At 44.4% G+C, this 26451-nt stretch overlaps 1 protein-coding gene across 1 annotated transcript; it reads left to right on the forward strand.

The window, feature by feature from the left end:
• Window positions 1-17145: 17145 nt before the first annotated feature.
• LOC311125089 (galactose-specific lectin nattectin-like) lies at window positions 17146-21390 on the forward strand. The gene is made up of 7 exons (XM_084199163.1): window positions 17146-17221; window positions 18454-18535; window positions 18917-19168; window positions 19681-19775; window positions 20464-20598; window positions 20967-21105; window positions 21266-21390. Exons 2-7 carry the CDS (start codon window positions 18466-18468, stop codon window positions 21331-21333), a joined length of 759 nt encoding a protein of 252 aa, XP_084055289.1. The 5' UTR covers window positions 17146-17221; window positions 18454-18465; the 3' UTR covers window positions 21334-21390.
• Window positions 21391-26451: the final 5061 nt, after the last annotated feature.

Below are 26451 nucleotides of genomic sequence, written 5' to 3' on the forward strand. Positions count from 1 at the left end.
ACCTATATGTCAAGGCAGAGAAATGTCTGTTTTTCCAGGAGTCGGTCTCCTTTTTGGGTTATCGGTTGTCCGCGTCAGGGGTGAGAATGGAGGTGGATCGTGTGTCCGCTGTGCGTAATTGGCAAACTCCAACCACTGTAAAAGAGGTGCAGCAGTTCTTGGGCTTTGCAAATTACTACCGGAGGTTTATCCGGGGTTTTGGACAGGTGGCAGCTCCCATCACGTCCCTTCTGAAAGGGGGTCCGGTGCGCCTGCAGTGGTCAGCTGATGCGGACAGGGCCTTTGTGAGACTGAAGGACCTGTTTACGTCGGCTCCGGTGCTGGCGCATCCGGATCCCACAATTCCCTTTCAGGTTGAGGTGGACGCGTCTGAGGCTGGTATAGGGGCCGTTCTCTCTCAACGGTCCGGCTCGCCACCTAAACTCTGCCCCTGTGCTTTTTACTCCAAAAAGCTCAGCCCGGCGGAGCGTAACTATGACGTTGGGGACAGGGAGCTGTTAGCTGTAGTTCAAGCCCTTAAGGTGTGGAGGCATTGGCTTGAGGGGGCTCAACACCCTTTCCTCATTTTGACTGACCATCGGAACCTGGAGTACATCTGGGCAGCGAGGAGACTGAACCCTCGCCAGGTTCGATGGAGTATGTTTCTCACCAGGTTCGTATTTAAAATCACGTACATCCCTGGGTCCCAGAATGGTAAGGCAGATGCACTGTCCCGGTGGTATGACACGGAGGAGAGGTCCGTTGAGCCTACTCCCATACTACCGGAGTCTTGCCTTGTGACACCGGTGGCGTGGGAGGTCGATGCCAAGATCGAGCGAGCGTTGCGTACCGACCCCAGCCCTCCACAATGTCCTGAGGTTCGGAGGTACGTTCCGCTCGAGATTCGGGATCGACTCATCTACTGGGCTCACACGTCACCCTCCTCTGGACATCCGGGTATTGGCCGGACAGTGCATTGCCTTAGCACTAAATACTGGTGGCCTACTTTGGCTAGGGATGTGAGGGTTTACGTCTCCTCCTGCTCGGTGTGCGCCCAGTGTAAGGCGCCCCGACATCTGCCCAGGGGTAAGTTACAGCCCCTACCCGTTCCACAACGACCATGGTCCCACCTCTCGGTGGATTTTGTAACAGACCTTCCCCTCTCTCAGGGGAATACCACCATCCTGGTCGTTGTGGACCGGTTCTCTAAGGCCTGTCGTCTTCTCCCTATGTCGGGTCTTCCTACTGCCCTACAGACCGCTGAGGCCCTATTTACCCACGTCTTCCGGCATTACGGGGTCCCCGAGGATATAGTGTCTGATCGAGGCCCCCAGTTTACCTCCCGTGTGTGGAGAGCGTTTATGGAGCGTTTGGGGGTCTCGGTTAGCCTTACCACGGGGTACCACCCGGAGAGTAACGGGCAGGTAGAACGTGTCAACCAGGATGTGGGTAGGTTTCTGAGGTCGTATTGCCAGGACCGGCCTGAGGAGTGGGCGCGTTACCTTCCCTGGGCCGAGATGGCCCAGAACTCTCTCCGCCACTCCTCTACCAACCTAACCCCTTTCCAATATGTATTAGGTTACCAGCCGGTTCTGGCACCGTGGCAGCAGAGCCAGATCGAGGCCCCTGTGGTGGATGATTGGATGAGGCGCTCGGAAGAGACGTGGAACGCTGCCCACGTCCACCTGCAGCGGGCCGTCCATCGTCACAAGGCGAGCGCCGATCTCCACCGCAGTGAGGGGTCGGTGTACGCACCCGGAGATCGAGTCTGGCTCTCTACCAGAAACCTATCCCTCCGCCTGCCCTGCCGGAAGCTGGGTCGGCGGTTTGTGGGGCCCTTTAAAGTCCTGAGAAGATTGAACGAGGTGTGTTATAGGTTACATCTACCTGTTGAATATAAGAATATTAACCCCTCGTTCCATGTGTCTCTTCTCAGGCCGGTGGTAGCTGGTCCACTCCAGGACAATGAGATAGGAGAGACTCCTCCGCCCCCATTGGACATCGAGGGGGCTCCGGCGTACACCGTTCGGTCCATCTTGGACTCCAGACGCCGGATGGGGGGTCTCCAGTATCTCGTGGAGTGGGAGGGGTACGGCCCGGAGGAGCGGTGCTGGGTGCCGCGGAGGGACATCCTAGACCCATCTCTCCTGTCGGAGTTCCACCGGGACCATCCCGCGCGCCCTGCTCCGCGTCCTCCTGGTCGTCCCCGAGGCCGTGGTCGGCGCACGGCTGGAGCCGCGCGTCAAGGGGGGGGTACTGTCACGGTTTCGGCCGAGGCTGCTCCTCCTCCTGGTTCGGGCAGGCTTCGGCGGTCGTCGTCCCCGGAGTACTAGCTGCCACCGATCTATGTTTCATGTTCGTTTGGTTTGGTCTTGATGTTGTACACCTGTGTCTAGTTAGTCCTCGTTAGTGTTCTATTTAGTTCTCGTTGTGTGTGTCTGTGTTTGTGTGTGATTTCTATTCTGTTTCGTGTTGGAGCTACCTTTTCCCTCCAGTGTTTTGGAGAGGTTATTTTGCACATGTTTGTGCGCCATTTGTTTTGTCGCCTGTGTGCGCCGTGTATTCGCCTTCGGGCTTATTGTGCTTCTGTCTTTTGTGAATATTGCACTAAAGCCTTTGGACTGAGCCTCTGCGTCCTGCGCCTGATTCATACACCACACCCAACTTCAGCACCCGTTGACAGGTAAAGCTCTGTGTCCTGCGTTTGACTTTGCCCACCGCAATTCACTGATGCTTATGACAATGGGGCTATGTGTGTAGTTGTATTAGTATTATGGGGTTGTGTGTGTAGTTGTATTAGTGGTATGGGGCTGTGTGTGTGTGTGTAGTTGCATTAGTAGTATAGGGCTGTGTGTGTAGTTGTATTAGTGGTATAGGGCTGTGTGTGTAGTTGTATTAGTAGTATTGGGCTGTGTTTGTAGTTGTATTAGTAGTACAGGGCTGTGTGTGTAGTTGTATTAGTAGTACGGGGCTGTGTGTGTAGTTGTATTAGTAGTATTGGGCTGTGTGTGTAGTTGTATTAGTAGTATAGGGCTGTGTGTGTAGTTGTAGTAGTAGTATTGGGCTGTGTGTGTAGTTGTATTAGTAGTACGGGGCTGTGTGTGTAGTTGTATTAGTGGTATAGGGCTGTGTGTGTAGTTGTATTAGTAGTATAGGGCTGTGTGTGTAGTTGTATTAGTAGTATGGGGCTGTGTGTGTAGTTGTATTAGTGTTGTAGGGCTGTGTGTGTAATTGTATTAGTAGTATAGGGTGTGTGTGTAGTTGTATTAATAGTATGGGGATGTGTGTGTAATTGTATTAGTAGTATAGGACTGAGTGTGTGTAGTGGATGTGAGTGTAGTTATTTTATTATTATGGGGCTGTGTGTGTAGTTGTATTAGTAGTTTAGGGATGTGTGTGTAGTTTTGTTAGTAGTTTAGGGATGTGAGTGTAGTTATTTTATTATTATGGGGCTGTGTGTGTAGTTGTATTAGCAGTTTAGGGATGTGTGTGTAGTTTTGTTAGTAGTTTAGGGATGTGAGTGTAGTTCTTTTATTATTATGGGGCTGTGTGTGTAGTTGTATTAGTAGTATAGGGCTGTGATTGTAGTTAATTTAGTAGTATTGGGCTGTGTGTGTAGTTGTATTAGTAGTATAGGGCTGTGATTGTAGTTAATTTAGTAGTATTGGGCTGTGTGTGTAGTTGTATTAGTAGTATAGGGCTGTGTGTGTAGTTGTATTTGTGGTATGGGGCTATGTGTTTAGTTGTATTAGTAGTATAGGGCTGTTTGTGAAGTTTTATTAGTAGTATTGGCTGTGTGTGCAGTTGTATTAGTAGTATAGGGTTGTGTGAGTAGTTGAATTAGTAGTATAGGGCTGTGTGTGTGTGATACTCTGGCTCCATGGACTTTGATTATTTGAGCCAGGGTTGTTCATTTTCATTGTTTGGGTGTATTTCTATGTTGGGTATTTCTAGTTGTTCATTTCTATGTTTGGTGATTGGTCTTGATTAGTCATATGACTCCCAATCGGAGGTAACGAGTGTCAGCTGTCAGCTCGTTATCTCTGATTGGGAGCCATATTTAAACTGTGTGGTTTCTCCTTGGTTTGTGGGTTTTTGTTCCATGTTTCTGTCAGTGTTACAGAGGACTTCACTATCGTCATTTTGTTGTTTTTCGTGGTTGATTTATTAAATAAAGTCATCATGTTCACTCCACGCGCTGCGTATTGGTCCGCTTCTTCAGACGATCGTGACAGAAAAACCCACCATAGAAGGACCAAGCAGCGGGTCCAGGAGCAAGACAGCTGGACATGGGAGGAAGCGCCTGGAAAGGAGATCGAGAGGCTGGCGATGGCCCAGGTGGGCAAATCGTGGTCCTGGGAGGACATGCTCGGGGGCAAGGGACCTTGGGGGAAGATCAAGGCCCTGGCGAGAGAGGAGCAACGGCGTCAGCAGGGCCATCATCGTTGGAAGGACGAGAGGCAACCCCAACAAGTTTTTTGGGGGGGGCACATGGCTAGGACGACGGGGCTAACGGAGGCAGAGAAGGGGCGAATTCAAGAGGCCACCAGGTTACGGGGGCTACTGGTTAAAGGAGGGAAAGGAGATGTAGAGGCACGGCGTGAGAGACTGAGGTGTGTATCCAGTCCGGTCCGGCCCGTTCCAGTTCCCGGGGTAGAGCCAGTGGTGTGTGTCCCCAGTACGGTCCGGCCTGGTACGGCCCCTCGCACCAAAGGGACGGTGCGCGTCTCCAGCCCGGTCCGACCTGTTCCGGCCACTCGCACCAGGGATACGGTGCGCTTCGCCAGCCCAGCCCGGCCTGTTCCGGCCACTCGCACCAGGGATACGGTGCGCTTCGCCAGCCCGGCCCGGCCTGTTCCGGCCACTCGCACCAGGGATACGGTGCGCGTCGCCAGCCCTTTCCCACCAGTGCCTACACCACGCCCCAAGCCTCCTGTGTGTCTCCCGAGTCCTGTGCGTCCTGTTGCTGCTCTCCGCACTAGGCTTAATGTGAGTCCCCAGGGTCCAGCATGCCCTGTTCCGGCTCTCCGCACTAGCCCTTATGTGCGTTCCCAGGGTCCAGCATGCCCTGTTGCTTCTCCCCGCACTAGCCCTGAGATGCGTGTCCTCAGCCCGGTACCTCCAGTTCCGGCACCACGCATCAGGCCTACGGTGTGTCCCCAGGGCCAAGCATGCCCTGTTGCTGCTTCCCGCACTAGCCCTGAGATGCGTGTCCTCAGCCCGGTACCTCCAGTTCCGGCACCACGCATCAGGCCTACGGTGCGTCCCCAGGGCCAAGCATGCCCTGTTGCTTCTCCCCGCACTAGCCCTGAGATGCGTGTCCTCAGCCCGGTACCTCCAGTTCCGGCACCACGCATCAGGCCTACGGTGCGTCCCCAGGGTCCAGCATGCCCTGTTGCTTCTCCCCGCACTAGCCCTGAGATGCGTGTCCTCAGCCCGGTACCTCCTGTTCCGGCACCACGCACCAGGCCTACGATGCGCCTCAGACGGCCAGAGTCTGCCGTCTGCCCAACGGGGCCTGAACTGTCCGTCTGCCCAACGGGGCCTGAACTGCCCGTCTGCCCAACGGCGCCTGAACTGCCCGTCTGCCCAACGCCGTCTGAACTGTCCGTCTGCCAAGCGCCGCAGGAACTGCCCGTCTGTACTGAGCCTGCAAAGCCGCCCGTCTGCCATGAGCCTTCAGAGCCGTCCGCCAGACAGGAGCAGCCAGAGCCTTCCGCCAGACAGGATCAGCCAGAGCCTTCCGCCAGACAGGATCAGCCAGAGCCTTCCGCCAGACAGGAGCAGCCAGAGCCTTCCGCCAGACAGGATCAGCCAGAGCCTTCCGCCAGACAGGATCAGCCAGAGCCTTCCGCCAGACAGGATCAGCCAGAGCCTTCCGCCAGACAGGATCAGCCAGAGCCTTCTGCCAGACAGGATCAGCCAGAGCCTTCTGCCAGACAGGATCAGCCAGAGCCTTCCGCCAGCCAGGATCCGCCAGAGCCAGCCAGCCAGGATCCGCCATTCAGTCCGGTGCTGCCCCTCAGTCCGGTGCTGCCCCTTAGTCAGGTACTGTCCCTTAGTCCGGTGCTGCCCCTTAGTCCGGTGCTGCCCCTTAGTCCGGTGCCGCCCCTTAATCCAGTGGGGTTTAATTGGGGGGTGGTCAGGTGGAGGGGGCTACGGAAGCGGATAGTGACTAAGGTGGGGTGGGGACCACGACCTGGGCCAGAGCCGCCACCATGGACAGACGCCCACCCAGACCCTCCCCTAGACTGTATGCTGGTGCGCCCGGAGTGCGCACCTTTAGGGGGGGGGTACTGTGATACTCTGGCTCCATGGACTTTGATTATTTGAGCCAGGGTTGTTCATTTTCATTGTTTGGGTGTATTTCTATGTTGGGTATTTCTAGTTGTTCATTTCTATGTTTGGTGATTGGTCTTGATTAGTCATATGACTCCCAATCGGAGGTAACGAGTGTCAGCTGTCAGCTCGTTATCTCTGATTGGGAGCCATATTTAAACTGTGTGGTTTCTCCTTGGTTTGTGGGTTTTTGTTCCATGTTTCTGTCAGTGTTACAGAGGACTTCACTATCGTCATTTTGTTGTTTTTCGTGGTTGCTTTATTAAATAAAGTCATCATGTTCACTCCACGCGCTGCGTATTGGTCCGCTTCTTCAGACGATCGTGACAGTGTGTAGTTGTATTAGTAGTATAGGGTTGTGTGTGTAGTTGTATTAGTAGTATATGGGTGTGTGTGTAGTTGTATTAGTAGTATAAAGCTCATGTTTAATTGTATTAGTAGTATAGGGCTGTGTGTGTAGTTGTGTTAGTAGTATGGGGCTGTGTGTGTAGTTGTGTTAGTAGTATAGGGCTGTGTGTGTAGTTGTATTAGTAGTATAGGGCTGTGTGTGTAGTTGTATTAGTAGTATGGGGCTGTGTGTGTAGTTGTATTAGTAGTATAGGGCTGTGTGTGTAGTTGTGTTAGTAGTATGGGGCTGTGTGTGTAGTTGTGTTAGTAGTGTAGGGCTGTGTGTGTAGTTGTATTAGTAGTATAGGGCTGTGTGTGTAGTTGTATTAGTAGTATGGGGCTGTGTGTGTAGTTGTATTAGTAGTATAGGGCTGTGTGTGTAGTTGTATTAGTAGTATAGGGCTGTGTGTGTAGTTGTATTAGTAGTAAAGGTCTGTGTGTTTAGTTGAATTAGTAGTATAGGGCTGTGTGTTTAGTTGTATTAGTATTACAGGGTTGTGTGCGTAGTACTATTTGTAGTATATGGCTGTTTGTGTAGTTGTATTATTAGTAAAGGTCTGTGGGTGTATTTGAATTAGTAGTATAGGGCTGTGTGTGTAGTTTTATTAGTAGTATGGGGCTTTGTGTGTAGTTGTATTAGTGGTATGTGGCTTTGTGTGTAGTTGTATTAGTGGTATGTGGCTTTGTGTGTAGTTGTATTAGTGGTATGTGGCTTTGTGTGTAGTTGTATTAGTGGTATGTGGCTTTGTGTGTAGTTGTATTAGTGGTATGTGGCTTTGTGTGTAGTTGTATTAGTAGTATGGGGTTTTGTGTGTAGTTTTGTTAGTATTATAGGGCTGTGTGTGCAGTTGTATTAGTAGTATGGAGATGTACGTGTAGTTGCGTTAGTAGTTTAGGGCTGTGATTGTGGTTGTGTTAGTAGTATAGGGCTGTTTGTAGTTATTTTAGTAGTATGGGGCTGTGTGTGTAGTTGGATTAGTTGTATAGGGCTGTATGTGTAGCTGTATTAGTATTATAGGGCTGTGTGTAGATGTGGTAGTAGTATCGGTCTGTGTGTGTATTTATATTAGTAGTATAGGATGTGTGTGTAGTTGTAGTAGTAGTATAGGGCTGTGTGTGTAGTTGTATTAGCAATATGGGGCTGTGTGTGTAGTTGTATTTGTAGTATGAAGCTTTTTGTTTAGTTGTATTGGTAGTATATGGCTGTGTGTGTAGTTGTATTAGTAGTATGGGGATGTGAGTGTAGTTGTTGTAGTAGTAGTATAGATGTATGTGTAGTTGTATTAGTAGTCTGGGGCTGTATGTGTAGTTGTTTTAGTGGTATAGGGTTGTGTGTAATTGTATTAGTGGTATGGGGCTCTGTGTGTAGTTGTATTAGCGGTATTTGGCTGTATGTGTAGTTGTATTAGTATTATAAAATGTGTGTGCAGTTGTATTAGTAGTATAGGGCTCATGTGTTGTTGTATGTGTGGTTGTATTAGTACTATAGGGCTGAGTGTGTAGTTGTGTTAGGAGTATAGGGCTGTGTTTGTAGTTGTGTTAGTAGTATACGGATGTGTTAGTAGTTTTGTTGGTAATATGGGGCTTTCTGTGTAGTTGTATTAGTAATATAGGATGTGTGTGTAGTTGTAGCAGTAGTATAAAGCTGTGTGTGTAGTTGTATGTGTGTGTAGTTGTATTAGCAATATGGGGATGTGTGTGTAGTTGTATTTGTAGTATAAAGCTTTTTGTTTATTTGTATTGGTAGTATATGGCTGTGTGTGTAGTTGTATTAGTAGTATGGGGATGTGAGTGTAGTTGTTGTAGTAGTAGTATAGATTTGTGTGTAGTTGTATTAGTAGTCTGGGGCTGTGTGTGTAGTTGTATTAGTAGTATGGGGCTGTGTGTAGTAGATGTATTGGTAGTATAGGGTTGTGTGTGTAGTTGTATTAGTGGTATGTGGCTTTGTGTGTAGTTGTATTAGTAGTATAGGGCTGTTTGTGTAGTTGTGTTAGTAGTATGGGGTTGTGTGTGTAGTTGTATTAGTAGTATGGGGCAGTGTGTAGTTGTATTAGTAGTATGGAGATGTGTGTGTAGTTGCGTTAGTAGTTTAGGGCTGTGTGTGTGGTTGTGTTAGTAGTATAGGGCTGTTTGTAGTTATTTTAGTAGTATCGGTCTGTGTGTGTATTTATATTAGTAGTATAGGATGTGTGTGTAGTTGTAGCAGTAGTATAAAGCTGTGTGTGTAGTTGTATGTGTGTGTAGTTGTATTAGCAATATGGGGATGTGTGTGTAGTTGTATTTGTAGTATAAAGCTTTTTGTTTATTTGTATTGGTAGTATATGGCTGTGTGTGTAGTTGTATTAGTAGTATGGGGATGTGAGTGTAGTTGTTGTTGTAGTAGTAGTATAGATTTGTGTGTAGTTGTATTAGTAGTCTGGGGCTGTGTGTGTAGTTGTATTAGTAGTATAGGGCTGTGTGTAGTTGTATTAGTAGTATGGGGCTGTGTGTAGTAGTTGTATTGGTAGTATAGGGTTGTGTGTGTAGTTGTATTAGTGGTATGTGGCTTTGTGTGTAGTTGTATTAGTAGTATAGGGTTGTGTGTGTAGTTGTATTAGTAGTTTAGGGTTGTGTGTGTAGTTGTATTAGTAGTTTAGGGCTGTGTGTGTAGTTGTATTAGTAGTATAGGGCTGTGTGTGTAGTTGTATTAGTAGTATGGGGCTGTGAGTATAGTTTTATTATGTATGTAGTTATGTTAGTAGTGTAGTTGTGTCACCTGAATAAAGATGTCGTGCTTGTCCTCCGTAGCTCTATCTAGGTTATGATGAGTAAACAATCCCAATTGTTTCAGGATGTTTGATGTGTTAGTTTTGTCGTCGTCAGGTCGTTGCCAAGGCTGGAACATCGGGTCCTGTGCTCCAAGGGAATGGAGGCTTCAGAACCAAAACAATGAGGTCCTTGATCCCATTGCGGTCGGATTCCACTGTTCAGGCTTGGCATTGAAATTATCTAACGTCTGGTGTAATGTGACTGGTTTTTAGCTTGCTTGCATTGATGATTACATTTTTCTTGCAGTTTGACATTTGATTGCATTCAGTGCTTATGAGCTGCCCATGCACTCACAGAAGATCTGGGACGTTATTCACAACCCAGTGGCTTTACCCAAAACTGTTCTGTTACATTCCTTCAGTAGTCTATTAAGCATAAGGTGTGATTTCCTACAAACTTCATGCATATGTTCGATAAATCCGATTTATGCACCACACAGAACGCACTGCAACTGCCATGCAGCTTCCATATGAAATGAATGTCCTTCTGGTGTACCAAAACGGGAAGACGTTGTCGGTGTGATCCAGTCATTATGCACCAAATTGTATGAATAGACGGCTTGATAGAAATATTGGCAGAAGGTGAATGTTGAACTTTTGTTGAACACATATCATATTTGTCTAACACATGCTGTGTACCATTTTGCACAATGAAGCTGTAGGTGTGATCAAGGTGTTGAATAAACGTGATGTCATGTTGCTTTTTCAGGAGGGGAGTTGGCTACATGCAGCTATTGACATGTTTTACACAAAATACATTATCGACATGTTCGTAGAAACTTTGTTATCAGTATTGCAAACATAATAACAATTTCATGTTCTTCTTAGCTGCTGAGTTACATGCAGCTATTTACTCTTGCCAAGATATCAGCATATATGACAAAACTATGGCACTGGGCGATGCAAAACGAACTCGCCCATTGTCAGACTCTTTTTACCCGTCTTGAAACATACTCGGCTGCCTAGAACGTTAGGCTACCCAGAGGTGGAACACAAACAGGCAGTCTAGTTAGCGACTGAATGGTATTTATTCATCATCATTGCAAACATTGGCTAAGCTGCACAGGAGGCAGACAGGCAGTCATGTAGTGTTCTTTTTTCAGGAACTATGATATTGAAGCAACTATAAAGATCATCACACAAAACGTGTCCAAAGTGTAAGGACTGCGTCCTGCTTGTGCAACTGCAGTATCTGTTACAACAGACAGATAGGTTGTAGCCTTCAGAATATACATGTTGTTTTTCCCCCTGTAGAATTAACGTCACTAATTAGTAAGGAACTCCCCTCACCTGTGTCAAGGTCTTAATTTAAAGGAAATACCAAAAACCTGCAGACACTAGGCCCTCCATGGAATGAGTTTGAAACCCCTGTGTTAAGGTTAGGATTTAGGTTAAAGCAGTGTTTCCCAAACTCGTTGGACGTTTTGTTTTTTGCCCCAACACTAGACAGCTGATTCAAATAATCAACTAATCATCAAGCTTTGATCATTTGAATCGGCTGTGTAGTGTTCAGGCAAAAACCAAAATGTGGAAACGTTGCGTTATTAAGGTTAGGGTTAAGGGAAGGGTTAGCTAAAAGGATTAAGGTTAGAGTTAGGGGAAGGGTTAGCTAAAAGGGTTAGGGTTAGAGTTAGGGGAAGGGTTAGCTAAAAGGGTTAAGGTTAGAGTTAGGGGAAGGGTTAGCTAAAAGGGTCAAGGTTAGAGTTAGGGGAAGGGTTAGCTAAAAGGGTCAAGGTTAGAGTTAGGGGAAGGGTTAGCTAAAAGGATTAAGGTTAGATTTAGGGGAAGGGTTAGCTAAAAGGGTTAGAGTTAGGGGAAGGGTTAGCTAAAAGGGTTAGGGTTAGAGTTAGGGGAAGGGTTAGCTAAAAGGGTTAAGGTTAGAGTTAGGGGAAGGGTTAGCTAAAAGGGTTAAGGTTAGAGTTAGGGGAAGGGTTAGCTAAAAGGGTTAAGGTTAGAGTTAGGGGAAGGGTTAGCTAAAATGGTTAAGGTTAGAGTTAGGGGAAGGGTTAGCTAAAAGGGTCAAGGTTAGAGTTAGGGGAAGGGTTAGCTAAAAGGGTTAGGGTTAGAGTTAGGGGAAGGGTTAGCTAAAAGGGTTAAGGTTAGAGTTAGGGGAAGGGTTAGCTAAAAGGGTTATATTTAGGGGAAGGGTTAGCTAAAGGGTTAAGGTTAGAGTTAGGGGAAGGGTTAGCTAAAAGGGTTAAGGTTAGAGTTAGGGGAAGGGTTAGCTAAAAGGGTTAGGGTTAGAGTTAGGGGAAGGGTTAGCTAAAAGGGTTAGGGTTAGAGTTAGGGGAAGGGTTAGCTAAAAGGGTTAAGGTTAGAGTTAGTGGAAGGGTTAGCTAAAAGGGTTAAGGTTAGAGTTAGGGGAAGGGTTAGCTAAAAGGGTTAGGGTTAGAGTTAGGGGAAGGGTTAGCTAAAAGGGTTAGGGTTAGAGTTAGGGGAAGGGTTAGCTAAAATGGTTAAGGTTAGATTTAGGGGAAGGGTTAGCTAAAAGGGTTAGATTTAGGGGAAGGGTTAGCTAAAAGGGTTAAGGTTAGAGTTATGGGAAGGGTTAAGGTTAGAGTTAGGGGAAGGGTTAGCTAAAAGGGTTAGGGTTAGAGTTAGGAGAAGGGTTAGCTAAAAGGGTTAAGGTTAGAGTTAGGGGAAGGGTTAGCTAAAAGGGTTAGGATTAGAGTTAGGGGAAAGGTTAGCTAAAAGGGTTAAGGTTAGAGTTATGGGAAGGCTGCAACTTCACATGAAAACATGAAATGATCCTGGGAATCGATGGAACATCATTCAGAGATGCACAAAAACGATATATATTTTTCAAAAAGGGTGAATCTTTCCTTTACAAACCATCAAATCTGTGCGCTACCTTGGAACACATAAAATACTACAACATGGTAAATTAATAAGCAGGAGTAAGAATTATATAGAAAATGATGTTTTTCAAAAGGAGAAGTTTATCTTGGGAAGTGACAGATGCTATCTCCTGTGTGAGCACTAGTTCTCAAAAAGAGAGATAATTCCTCATGGTTATATTGGGCTACATTTTTAGACTTCAAAGACAACGTTGGTAGTTTATTAACCTTAAAATATCTGGTATCTAGTAGGCTACAGCATTATTGAAGGGCTGTTTCTCTGAACCTCAGGCAGTAGGCTGAAACAAGCTTGTTTCTCTGAACCTCAGGCAGTAGGCTGAAACAAGCTTGTTTCTCTGAACCTCAGGCAGTAGGCTGAAACAAGCTTGTTTCTCTGAACCTCGGGCAGTAGGCTGAAACAAGCTTGTTTCTCTGAACCTCAGGCAGTAGGCTGAAACAAGCTTGTTTCTCTGAACCTCAGGCAGTAGGCTGAAACAAGCTTGTTTCTCTGAACCTCAGGCAGTAGGCTGAAACTAGCTTGTTTCTCTGAACCTCAGGCAGGAACCAACTTCTGTGACATCACACTAGTAAGTCTTCATTGACAGGGATGTGACCTCACACTAGTAGGTCTTTATTGACAGGGATGTGACATCACACTAGTAGGTCTTTATTGACAGGGATGTGACATCACACTAGTAGGTCTTTATTGACAGGGATGTGACATCACACTAGTAGGTCTTCATTGACAGGGATGTGACCTCACACTAGTAGGTCTTTATTGACAGGGATGTGACATCACACTAGTAGGTCTTTATTGACAGGGATGTGACATCACACTAGTAAGTCTTCATTGACAGGGATGTGACATCACACTAGTAGGTCTTCATTGACAGGGATGTGACATCACAACAGACATGCACAGGACGTTCTCTCACGATGAAAGTGGTGTGACTGAAAAAGTTTGGGAAACACTGATCTAGCTGATGATTAAAACAACTACAGATGAGTAACCCCATGCTTCAGCCTATTCTATTCATAGCCACAGATGGGCTACAGGTTATCATGCTGAATAACAGATGGGCTATGGGTTACAGGTGATCATGCTGAATAACAGATGGGCTATGGGTTACTGGTGATCATGCTGAATAACAGATAGGCTATGGGTTACAGGTTATCATGCTGAATAACAGATGGGCTATGGGTTACAGGTGATCATGCTGAATAACAAATGGGCTATGGGTTACAGGTTATCATGCTGAATAACAGATGGGCTATGGGTTACAGGTGCTGAATAACACCAGCCTGATCTTATGGATCAATATGTTGTTAGACCCATTTCTGAAGGGGAAAATTATATTATGCATTCGGAAAGTATTCAGACTTTTTTCAAAATAAATTTATGTTACAGCCTTATTCTAAAATTGATGAAATCGTTTTCTTGGCTGTGTGCTTCGGGTCGTTGTCCTGTTGGAAGGTGAACCTTCGCCCCAGTCTGAGGTCCTGAGCGCTCTGGAGCAGGTTTTCATCAAGGATACCTCTGTACTTTATTCCGTTCATCTTTCCCTTGATCCTGACTAGTCTCCCAGTCCCTGCCGCTGAAAAACATCCCCACAGCATGATGCTGCCACCACCATGCTTCACCATAGGGATGGTGCCAATTTTCCCCCAGACATGACGCTTTGCATTCAGGCCAAAGAGTTCAATCTTGGTTTCATCAGACCTGTTTCTCATGGTCTGAGAGTCCTTTAGGTGGCTTTTGGCAAACTCCAAGCGGGCTGTCATGTGCCTTTTACAGAGGAGTGGCTTCCGTCTGGCCACTCTACCATAAAGGCCTAGTTGGTGGAGTGCTGCAGAGATGGTTGTCCTTCTGGAAGGTTCTCCCATCTCCCAGAGGAACTCTAGAGCTCTGTCAGAGTTACCATCGGGTTCTTGGTCACCTCCCTGACCAAGGCCCTTCTCCCCCTATTGCTCAGTTTGGCCGGGCGGCCAGCTCTAGGAAGAGTCTTGAGGTTCCAAACTTCTTCCATTTAAGAATGATGGAGGCCACTGTGTTCTTGGGGACCTTCGATGCTGCATAAATGTTTTGGTACCCTTCCCAAGATCTGTGCCTCGACACATTCCTGTCTCGGAGCTCTACGGACAATTCCTTCGACCTCATGGCTTGGTTTTTGCTCTGACATGCACTGTCAACTGTGGGACCTTATATAGACAGTTGTGTGCCTTTCCAAATCATGTCTAATCAATTGAATTTACCACAGGTGGACTCCAATCAAGTTGTAGAAACATCTCAAGGATGATCAATGGAAACAGGATGCACCTGAGCTCAATTTCGAGTCTCGTAGTAAAGGGTCTGAATACTTATGTAAATAAGGTATTTCTGTTTGGGGGTTTTTTGGGCGGGGGAGCATGCCAAGCGTAGTGAAGGGTACACAAATAGACAGGTTATGAAAACTTAAATTCAGTTAAAGCAGGGGTTTGCAGGGGTTATGGCACTTACATTTAGTTAAATTTAAATGTAGTTAAAGCAGGGGTTTGGTGGTGGCTTTCTGAACTATTAGAGTTAGACCAACAGTTTAAAGTAATACAGATATTGTTGGTATTTCAGTTGAGTTTCGGATATATTGACCAAATTATCAGGAAAGTTCTGGACATATTTCCCACTCAAAATGCACCAGAAACAGCTATTTCACAACTTTTTATTTTAAAAGAACCCCCCAATATGCAACACAAAGTTATGCCCTTGCTTGTAAGAAGTCAAAACAGAAAGCAGTAACTTAATTTGCCACCTGCTACAGAATCACACAGTGTTCAGAGACTGCAATAATAATCAGGGTCCTCTGTCCTTGTACCTCCCGTCTGGCGTCAATCACTATCAACAGATATGAGTTTAATCCATAACATTCAGCTTCTAGTCTAGTGACCATCAACCCAAGTGTCACAAACAGAACAGTGGAAATCATGTGTTTTACAGAAAGGAAAATATAAAAATATGCTAAACTTTGTGTGAATCTCTAAACTGATTATGAACTTTATTAATCTTAAATATTCCCATTACAAAGTCAATTCAGGAAGTGAACTTCAATTCCAATTCAATTTAAAGAACGATACAGAGAGATAGAGAAAAAGAGAGGGAGGGGTCTGACTGGACGGATCCTTAAATAGGAGAGTTGGGAGAGGTAGAACTCAACTCACAGGCAGGACAGAGAGAGAGAGAGAGAGAGAGAGAGAGAGAGAGAGAGACCCAGTGAAGACCTTTGAAGATCTCTGAAGAAGTGAAGCTACAACTGAAGATTTCAGAAGGTGAGATTTCAACATCTGTTCATCTAATACTGTACCTGAGTGCATCCCAAATGGCACCCTTTTCCCTTTGTAGTGCACTACTTTTGACAAGGGCCCATAGTGAACCATAAAGGCCTAGTTGGTGGAGTGCTGCAGAGATGGTTGTCCTTCTGGAAGGTTCTCCCATCTCCCAGAGGAACTCTAGAGCTCTGTCAGAGTTACCATCGGGTTCTTGGTCACCTCCCTGACCAAGGCCCTTCTCCCCCTATTGCTCAGTTTGGCCGGGCGGCCAGCTCTAGGAAGAGTCTTGAGGTTCCAAACTTCTTCCATTTAAGAATGATGGAGGCCACTGTGTTCTTGGGGACCTTCGATGCTGCATAAATGTTTTGGTACCCTTCCCAAGATCTGTGCCTCGACACATTCCTGTCTCGGAGCTCTACGGACAATTCCTTCGACCTCATGGCTTGGTTTTTGCTCTGACATGCACTGTCAACTGTGGGACCTTATATAGACAGTTGTGTGCCTTTCCAAATCATGTCTAATCAATTGAATTTACCACAGGTGGACTCCAATCAAGTTGTAGAAACATCTCAAGGATGATCAATGGAAACAGGATGCACCTGAGCTCAATTTCGAGTCTCGTAGTAAAGGGTCTGAATACTTATGTAAATAAGGTATTTCTGTTTGGGGGTTTTTTGGGCGGGGGAGCATGCCAAGCGTAGTGAAGGGTACACAAATAGACAGGTTATGAAAACTTAAATTCAGTTAAAGCAGGGGTTTGCAGGGGTTATGGCACTTACATTTAGTTAAATTTAAATGTAGTTAAAGCAGGGGTTTGGTGGTGGCTTTCTGAACTATTAGAGTTAGACCAACAGTTTAAAGTAATACAGATATTGTTGGTATTTCAGTTGAGTTTCGGATATATTGACCAAATTATCAGGAAAGTTCTGGACATATTTCCCACTCAAAATGCACCAGAAACAGCTATTTCACAACTTTTTATTTTAAAAGAACCCCCCAATATGCAACACAAAGTTATGCCCTTGCTTGTAAGAAGTCAAAACAGAAAGCAGTAACTTAATTTGCCACCTGCTACAGAATCACACAGTGTTCAGAGACTGCAATAATAATCAGGGTCCTCTGTCCTTGTACCTCCCGTCTGGCGTCAATCACTATCAACAGATATGAGTTTAATCCATAACATTCAGCTTCTAGTCTAGTGACCATCAACCCAAGTGTCACAAACAGAACAGTGGAAATCATGTGTTTTACAGAAAGGAAAATATAAAAATATGCTAAACTTTGTGTGAATCTCTAAACTGATTATGAACTTTATTAATCTTAAATATTCCCATTACAAAGTCAATTCAGGAAGTGAACTTCAATTCCAATTCAATTTAAAGAACGATACAGAGAGATAGAGAAAAAGAGAGGGAGGGGTCTGACTGGACGGATCCTTAAATAGGAGAGTTGGGAGAGGTAGAACTCAACTCACAGGCAGGACAGAGAGAGAGAGAGAGAGAGAGAGAGAGACCCAGTGAAGACCTTTGAAGATCTCTGAAGAAGTGAAGCTACAACTGAAGATTTCAGAAGGTGAGATTTCAACATCTGTTCATCTAATACTGTACCTGAGTGCATCCCAAATGGCACCCTTTTCCCTTTGTAGTGCACTACTTTTGACAAGGGCCCATAGTGAATCATATGTAGTATGTAGCTCTGGTCAAAAGTAGTGCACTACTTAGGGAAAAGGGTGCTATTTGGAAACTCGGTCCTGTGGACCCCAATGGGTGCACGTGTTGGACCGAGTTTGGGAAACGCTGTGCTAAGGAATTCAAGTCTGCTGCCAAAACTCAGGTCTCATGTCTTCAACCAAGTACAGTAGATTATCCTAGCACACAGGAATATGTACGCTCCGCTTGGGGTCCCCAGGACCGAGTTTAGAAAACGCTGCCTTAGCAGTTGCATACGTTATATACATAGCATAGGGTTTCCCTGACCTCCCAAGTACCCCCAGCCGCTCCACTGATTTGATATCTTCCAGTACAAGCACAGCTGATCCAGCTAATCACCAAGCCGTTCATTAGTTGAATCTGCTCTGATGTGAAATTACTGGAACCCATCTGATAAGTGGAATGGCTGGAGGTACACTTGGAAAAAAGGGTTCCAAAAGGGTTCTTCAGCTGTCCCCATATGAGAACCCTTTTAGGTTCCAGGTAGAACCCTTTTGGTTCCAGGTAGAACCCTTTTGGGTTCCATGTAGAACCCTCTATGTAAACGTTTTGTTTATCCCATATGTAACTCTGTGTTGTTGTTTTTATCGCACTGCTTTGCTTTATCTTGGCCAGGTTGCAGTTGTAAATGAGAACCTGTTCTCAACTGGTTTACCTGGTTAAATAAAGGTTAAATTAAAATTAAAAATAAATAAAAAAGGTTTCTACCTGGAACCAAAAAGGGTTCTTCAAATGGTTCTCCTATGGGGACAGTCAAAGAACACCCTTTAGGTTCTAGATATCACCTTTTTTTCTAACACTGTACTCAACTACAGGTTAGGGGAACACTGCACTCCCCTAATCTCTGAAGTACTCTCTGAATTGGTCTTGACGGCTTCTCTCTTTTACTGTCTTGTTGTCTTGTTGTCTGTGTGTCTGTCTCTGTCTGTAATCTCTCACTCTCTCTCACTCTCTCTCTCTCTCACTCTCTCTCTCTCTCTCTCTCTCTCTTTCTGTCTCTCACTCACTCTCTCTCTCTCTCTGTCTCTCACTCACTCTCTCTATCTGTCTCTGTCTCTGTCTCTCTCTCTCTCTCTCTCTGTCTCTCTCTCTCAGGAGACTATCACCATGGCGATGTTGACCACTCTTCTGCTTCTCAGCGCTCTCTTTGCTCTGGGAGATGCAAGGGGTAGCAGAGGTATTCTGATCAAAGGTTTTAGTGACCTTAACACAACACCTAGTGACCTAGGTCACTGGACCCAGGTTCCTGGTTGGGGCTCCCCCTGTATTCACTAAAATATAATTCTATACAGGTCTGTTGTGGTTTCATAGCTCTGAAACTGATCTAGGGCTCTATTCAATTCGCATCGTTCAGCTTTACAGAGTGATTGAAATGTAAAGGCAATGTTCCCTCTTTAGCAGAGACTGCATTCACGGTTAACGCTGCAATCTGAAATTACTTTTAATTTTCTATCACGTAATCTGTAACGCTTCAGCTTTACAGATTGAATCGAGACCCAAATCTTTAAAAAAAGCATGTCTCAATCTTCCCTCTGTCCTTGTCTCTCTTTTGTTGTAGGGGATCGGCATGATCGGGGTAAACGCTGTGACTCGGAGGAACACGTTTCTCCTCCGAAAGGTCAGCATCATCATTCTGACTCGGAGGAACACAGTTCTCCTCCCAAGGATCAGCATCATCATTCTTCCTCGGAGGAACACATTTCTCCTCCGAAGCATCGGCATCATCATTCTTCCTCGGAGGAACACATTTCTCCTCCCAAGGATCAGCATCATCATTCTTCCTCGGAGGAACACATTTCTCCTCCGAAAGGTGAGAAACATATTATGGAGAACCTGATATGCAAACTGCCAACCGATAAAACTTTCAGTTTATGTGATAAAACAAGCAAGCAAAGTGTAGAGAATCATTGTAACATCTTAACCACTGTGAAATATATTTTCCATAACCAAAAACATTGTATTTTCAGCTGTTTGAAGCTGTCATACAAAACCGAAAGTAAAAGACAAAAAAACGAAATTTAAGAATAGAAGCATAGAAATAGCGCACATAGAACAGATATACTGCTTCTTAGACTTGACTTCAATGAGAATGATAGATCCATAACTCACATTTCTATGTGAATTTAGTCAGGTCGCCCAAAAAGTTACATATTGCAGATATAATGGACTCAAAGTGAATCGGTCATTTTTCAACAACAGGTGGTTAGCCATGGGGTTTTGTTCAGTAACATCACAGCTGGAACGCACTTTTGACCAATCAGATTGTCTGGTGGGAACTAACCATTTCATAATGTTATTTAATGTGATCTCTCCCCCCTACAGGGTGTCATCGCAGAGTCTGCCCACATGGCTGGCCCAGTTATAAGACACACTGCTATCGCTACGTCCCCCTTGTGACCACATGGCCAGAGGCAGAGGTACCTGGACGTTTGCTGTAGATAATTGAGATCAGCTGTGTGGGTGATTTTAAGTATTGATGGTTTAATGAGAGATCATCCGCTTATTTAAGGATTTTGGACACTGGCCAGCCAGGCTGGTAGACCGCAATTTCTACTAGCCAGGGTCCAAAATGTGCTATGTGATAATGGAAAAGACAATAATTGACCTGCATCTTGGGCTAGTTGGAAACATTTTCTACAAGCCTGGTCTGAAAAGCACTAGACTTGGGCTAGCTGGGATGCTATCTCCATCCCTGTCTGGTGGCCATACATTGTTGCAGTTGACTCTGTAGGTTTAGTCTGTGTTCAACAGGGTTGAGAAACTATAACATGATGTGCTAGTCCTTCTGTTTACCCTTACATTCTACCTCTGTTTAATTCTCTCTCTCTCCTCTCTTTCTCTGTCTCTGTCTCTCTCTCTCTCTCTCTCTCTCTCTCTCCTCTCTCTGTCTCTCTCTCTCTCTCTGTCTCTCTCTCTCTGTCTCTCTCTCCCTCTCCTCTCTCCCCGTCTCTCTCTCTCTCTCTGTCTGTCTCTCGCCGTCTCTCTCTCGCTCTCTCTGTCTCTCTCTCTCTCTCTCTCTCTCTCTCTCTCTCTCTCTCTCTCTCTCTCTCTCTCTCTCTCTCTCTCTCTCTCTCTCTCTCTCTCTCTCTCTCTCTCTCTCTCCAGAGGAAATGTTTGCTCTTGGGAGGTAATCTGGCATCAGTGCACAGCCTTCCCCAGTATCATTTTCTTCAGTCTGTCATCAAGAAGAGTACCAAGAAAGCGCAGCGCACCTGGATTGGAGCCAACGATGCCATCAAGGTCTGTTCAACCCTCATGAAACATATAGGATGCATTGATTCTTGATTAATTCCATCTATAAAGGCCTAGTGGTGCCTCAACCCTCATATCAGTTTGTTTTCTGATATTACAAACACTGTATAGCTTCAAGCCATGGTTAAATCATGTGATCTCATAGATGGTCAGTCCTGGCATCCATAGCTCTGTCTAGGAATCTGAGAGTGGTTACATTTCTCCAGGCCCATCCCTCAGCTATTTACCCAAACAGTGGTGGGTTGCCAATTAGTTATTTTCCAATTCCCAGATTGCCCCTTTAAAGACAGTAATTACAGTGTAAATATATAGTGTTTACTGTGTGCTGGTGATGCATCCTCCTGTGTGCTCTGTAGGAGGGTCTTTGGCTGTGGAGTGACGGGTCCAGGTTTAACTACCAGAACTGGTTCCCGGGGCAACCCTCTAATTCCAACCATGGTGTTGTGAAGGACAACACGAACGGCCGGGAGCATTGCATGGAGATGAACTACGGAGGTACAATACTGTCACCAGAGTATTCTCCCTCTCATTATACATCAAACATTTGGATAGTTGTAAAATGCATCTTAAAGGGAATTTGTTCCTTTATTAGCTACATATTTATAAAACCAACATAGATACAATACCTACCTTTCTGTGTTTCTCTCTTTCCCAGCTTCCCGCCGCCAGAATGATGTCCCCTGCTGGTTTAAACTTCCCTTCCTGTGTTCCATAAAGCGGTGATGGCTACATTTTAGGAGAGAATACATTGGAGAGGCTCTCAGCATATGAGATTGTTTTAAATAAAGGCACAGTCTGCAATATTACCTTTTGTTCAGTGGTCATTTATACAAAACACCAGCTGGAGATAATTATGAAACTCTGTGGTGTGAAGGTCCAAATAACATACTTGGTGAATGAAATGTTCAACAGTTGCTTCTCACTTTGTAATACTTTTAATTGTCGTCAACATGTTCTACATTTTCATAGTCAAACCAGATATGACCAATTCTACACTAACACATTTGATGTAAATCACCACCATCACCATCAACATCATCATCACCATCACCATCATCATCATCATCACCACCATCATGATCATCATTACCATCGTCATCATCACCACCATCATGATCATCATCACCGTCATCATCATCACATGTGGTGTTGCCTACCCTTAGTTGTATTAGTAGTAGGGGGCTTTGTCCGTATTTGTATTTGTTGTATTAGTAGTACATTTACATTTAAGTCATTTAGCAGACGCTCTTATCCTGAGCGACTTACAAATTGGTGCATTCAACTTAGGATAGCCAGTGGGACAACCACATCTTGATCACAGTAAGTACACTTCTTCAAACAAGCAGCTGTGAGCAAAGTCAGTGCAATCAGGGACAACTACATCTCCATCACAATAAGCACATTTCTTTAAACAAGTCAGTGCTAGCAGGTGAAATAAGTCTGGTGTTAGTTTAGACAAAAGACAGTGGTAGTAAAGGGGGGGGGTAGAAGGATTACTTTATACTATTCCAGGTATTATTTAAAGAGGTTGAATTTCAAGTGTCTCCGGAAGGTGGTCAGTGACTACGCTGTCCTGGCGTCATGGGGGAGCTTGTTCCACCATTGGGGTGCCAGAGCAGCGAATAGCTTTGACTGGGCTGAGCAGGAACTGTGCTTCCGTAGATGTAGGGGGGCCAGCAGGCCAGAGGTGGATGAACGTAGTGTATAGGGCTGTGTGTAGTTGTCTTAGTAGTGTAGGGCTGTTTGTTTAGATGTATTATTATGGGGCTGTGTGTAGTTGTGTTAGTAGTGTAGGGATGTGTGTGTAGTTGTATTAGTAGTATAGGGCTGTGTGTGTAGTTGTGTTAGTAGTATAGGGCTGTGTGTGTAGTTGTATTAGTAGTATAGGGCTGTGTGTGTAGTTGTATTAGTAGTATGGGGCTGTGTGTGTAGTTGTATTAGTAGTGTAGGATTGTGTGTGTAGTTGTATTAGTAGTATGGGGCTGTGTGTGTAGTTGTGTTAGTAGTATAGGGCTGTGTGTGTAGTTGTATTAGTAGTATAGGGCTGTGTGTGTAGTTGTATTAGTAGTATAGGGCTGTGTGTGTAGTTGTATTAGTAGTATGGGGCTGTGTGTAGTTGTCTTAGTAGTGTAGGGCTGTTTGTTTAGATGTATTATTATGGGGCTGTGTGTGTAGTTGTGTTAGTAGTATAGGGATGTGTGTGTAGTTGTACTAGTGGTATGGGGTTGGGTGTGTAGTTGTGTTAGTAGTGTAGGGATGTGTGTGTAGTTGAATTATTTGTGTGGGGATGTTTGTGTAGATGAATTAGCAGTATAAGGCTGTGAGTACAGTTTTATTATGTGTGTAGTTGTGTTAGTAGTATAGGGTTGCGTTTGTAGTTGTGTCAGTTGTATAGGGCTATTTGTGTAATTGTATTAATAGTTTAAGGATGTGTGTGTAGTTGAATTAGTAGTATGGGGCTATATGTGTAGTTATGTTAGTACTAAATGGCTTTGTGTGTAGTTGTATTTGTAGTATGGGGATGTTTATGTAGTTGTATTAGTAGTATAGGGCAGTGAGTATAGTTTTATTAGTAGTATGGGGCTGTGTGTGTAGTTGTATTAGTAGTATGGGGCTGTATGTGTAGTTATATTAGTACTTTATGGCTTTGTGTGTAGTTGTATTAGTAGTATGGGGATGTTTGTGTAGTTGTATTAGTAGTTTAGGGCAGTGAGTATAGTTTTATTAGTAGTATGGGGCTGTGTGTGTTGTTGTATTAGTAGTATGGGGCTGTGTGTGTAGTTGTGTTAGTAGTATAGGGCTGTGTGTGTAGTTGTATTAGTAGTATGGGGCTGTTTGTGTAGTTGTATTAGTAGTATATGGCTGTGTGTTTAGTTGTATTAGTAGTATAGGGCTGTGTGTGTAGTTGTATTAGTTATATGGTGCTGTGTGTGTAGTTGTATTAGTAGTATAGGGCTGTGTGTGTAGTTGTATTAGTAGTATGGGGCTGTGTGTGTATTTGTGTTAGTAGTATTGTGATGTGTGTGTAGTTGTGTTAGCAGTATAGGGCTGTGTTTGTAGTTGTATTAGTAGTATTGGGCTGTGTGTGTAGTTGTATTAGTAGTATAGGATTGTGTGTGTAGTTGTATTAGTAGTATAGGGCTGTGTGTGTAGTTGTATTAGTAGTATAGGATTGTGTTTGTAGTTGTATTAGTAGTATTGGGCTGTGTGTGTAGTTGTATTAGTAGCATAGGATTGTGTGTGTAGTTGTATTAGTAGTATGGGGCTGTGTGTGTAGTTGTATTAGTAGTATAGGGCTGTGTGTGTTGTTGTGTTAGTAGTATGGGGCTGTGTGTGTAGTTGTATTAGGTGTATGGGGCTGTGTGTGTAGTTGTATAAGTAGTATGGGGCTGTGTGTGTATTTGTGTTAGTAGTATTGTGATGTGTGTGTAGTTGTGAGTGCGGTTGTGTTAGTAGTATAGGGCTGTGTTTGTAGTTGTATTAGTAGTATGGTGCTGTGTGTGTAGTTGTATTAGTAGTATGTTGCTGTGTGTGTAGTTGTGTTAGTAGTATAGGGCTGTGTGTGTAGTTGTATTAGTAGTATAGGGCTGTGTGTGTAGTTGTATTAGTAGTATAGGGATGTGTGTGTAGTTGTATTAGTAGTATAGGGATGTGTGTAGTTGTATTAGTAGTGTAGGGCTGTGTCTGTAGTTGTATTAGTAGTATGGGGCTGTATGTGTAGTTGAATTAGTAGTATAGGGCTGTGTGTGTAGTTGTGTTAGTAGTATAGGGCTGTGTGTGTAGTTGTATTAGTAGTATAGGGCTGTGTGTGTAGTTGTATTAGTAGTATAGGGCTGTGTGTGTAGTTGTATTAGTAGTATAGGGATGTGTGTGTAGTTGTATTAGTAGTGTAGGGCTGTGTGTGTAGTTGTATTAGTAGTATAGGGCTGTGTGTGTAGTTGTATTAGTAGTATGGGGCTGTTTGTGTAGTTGAATTAGTAGTATAGGGCTGTGTGTGTAGTTGTGTTAGTAGTATAGGGCTGTGTGTGTAGTTGTATTAGTAGTATGGGGCTGTGTTTGTAGTTGTATTAGTAGTATGGGGCTGTGTGTGTAGTTGTGTTAGTAGTATAGGGCTGTGTGTGTAGTTGTATTAGTAGGATGGTGCTGTGTGTGTAGTTGTGTTAGTAGTATAGGATTGTTTGTGTAGTTGTATAAAAAATATAGGGATGTTTGTTTAGTTGTATTAGTTGCATGGGGCTTTGTGTGTAGTTGTATTAGTGGGTATAGGGATGTGTGTGTAGTTGTTTTAGTAGTAAAGGATTGTATGTGTAGTGGCATTATTAGTATGGGGCTGTGTGTGTAGTTGTATTAGTAGTATAGGGCTGTGTGTGTAGTTGTATTAGTAGTATAGGGCTGTGTGTGTAGTTGTATTAGTTATATGGTGTTGTGTGTGTAGTTGTATTAGTAGGATGGTGCTGTGTGTGTAGTTGTATTAGTAGTATAGGGCTGTGTGTGTAGTTGTATTTGTACTATAGGGCTGTGTGTGTAGTTGTATTAGTTATATGGTGCTGTGTGTGTAGTTGTATTAGTAGTATAGGGCTGTGTGTGTAGTTGTATTAGTAGTATGGTGCTGTGTGTGTAGTTGTGTTAGTAGTATAGGGCTGTGTGTGTAGTTGTGTTAGTAATATAGGGCTGTGTGTGTAGTTGTATTAGTAGTATAGGGCTGTGTGTGTAGTTGTATTAGTAGTAAAGGATTGTGTGTGTAGTTGTATTAGTAGTATAGGTCTGTGTGTGTAGTTGTATTAGTAGTATGGGGCTGTGTGTGTTGTTGTATTAGTAGTATAGGGCTGTGTGTGTAGTTGTATTAGTAGTATAGGGCTGTTTGTGTAGTTGTATTAGTAGTATGGGGCTGTGTGTGTAGTTGTATTAGTAGTACGGGGCTGTGTGTGTAGTTGTGTTAGTAGTATAGGGTTGTGTGTGTAGTTGTATTAGTAGTATGGTGCTGTGTGTGTAGTTGTGTTAGTAGTATGGGGCTGTGTGTGTAGTTGTGTTAGTAGTATGGGGCTGTGTGTGTAGTTGTATTAGTAGTATAGGGCTGTGTGTGTAGTTGTGTTAGTAGTATTGGGCTGTGTGTGTAGTTGTATTAGTAGTATGGGGCTGTGTGTGTAGTTGTATTAGTAGTATAGGGCTGTGTGTGTAGTTGTATTAGTAGTATGGGGCTGTGTGTGTAGTTGTATTAGTAGCATAGGGCTGTGTGTGTAGTTGTTTTAGTAGTTTGGGGCTGTGTTTGTAGTTGTATTAGTAGTATGGTGCTGTGTGTGTAGTTGTGTTAGTAGTATAGGGCTGTGTTTGTAGTTGTATTAGTAGTATAGGGCTGTGTGTGTAGTTGTATTAGTAGTTTGGGGCTGTGTGTGTAGTTGTGTTAGTAGTATGGGGCTGTGTGTGTAGTTGTGTTAGTAGTATGGGGCTGTGTGTGTAGTTGTATTAGTAGTATTGGGCTGTGTGTGTAGTTGTATTAGTAGTATAGGGCTTTGTGTGTAGTTATATTAGTAGTATAGGGCTGTGTGTGTAGTTGTTTTAGTAGTTTGGGGCTGTGTTTGTAGTTGTATTAGTAGTATGGTGCTGTGTGTGTAGTTGTGTTAGTAGTATAGGGTTGTATGTGTAGTTGTATTAGTCGTTTGGGGCTGTGTTTGTAGTTTTATTAGTAGTATAGGGCTGTATGTGTAGTTGTGTTAGTAGTATGGGGCTGTGTTTATAGTTGTGTTAGTAGTATTGTGATGTGTGTGTAGTTGTGTTAGTAGTATAGGGCTGTGTTTGTAGTTGTATTAGTAGTATAGGGCTATGTGTGTAGTTGTATTAGTA

This window comes from Coregonus lavaretus (genome assembly GCF_964263955.1).
Source record: "Coregonus lavaretus genome assembly, contig: HAP1_SCAFFOLD_738, whole genome shotgun sequence".
Classification (NCBI taxonomy): Eukaryota; Metazoa; Chordata; class Actinopteri; order Salmoniformes; family Salmonidae; genus Coregonus; species Coregonus lavaretus.

What these genes read in the sequence shown, in the direction of transcription:
- LOC311125089 (XM_084199163.1), top strand. Translation starts at nt 18,466, where the DNA reads ATGGCGATGTTGACCACTCTTCTGCTTCTCAGCGCTCTCTTTGCTCTG. An exon ending in AGATGCAAGGGGTAGCAGAG is followed by an intron (nt 18,536 to 18,916) that starts GTATTCTGATCA and finishes CTTTTGTTGTAG; the next exon opens with GGGATCGGCATGATCGGGGT. An exon ending in CATGGAGATGAACTACGGAG is followed by an intron (nt 21,106 to 21,265) that starts GTACAATACTGT and finishes TCTCTTTCCCAG; the next exon opens with CTTCCCGCCGCCAGAATGAT.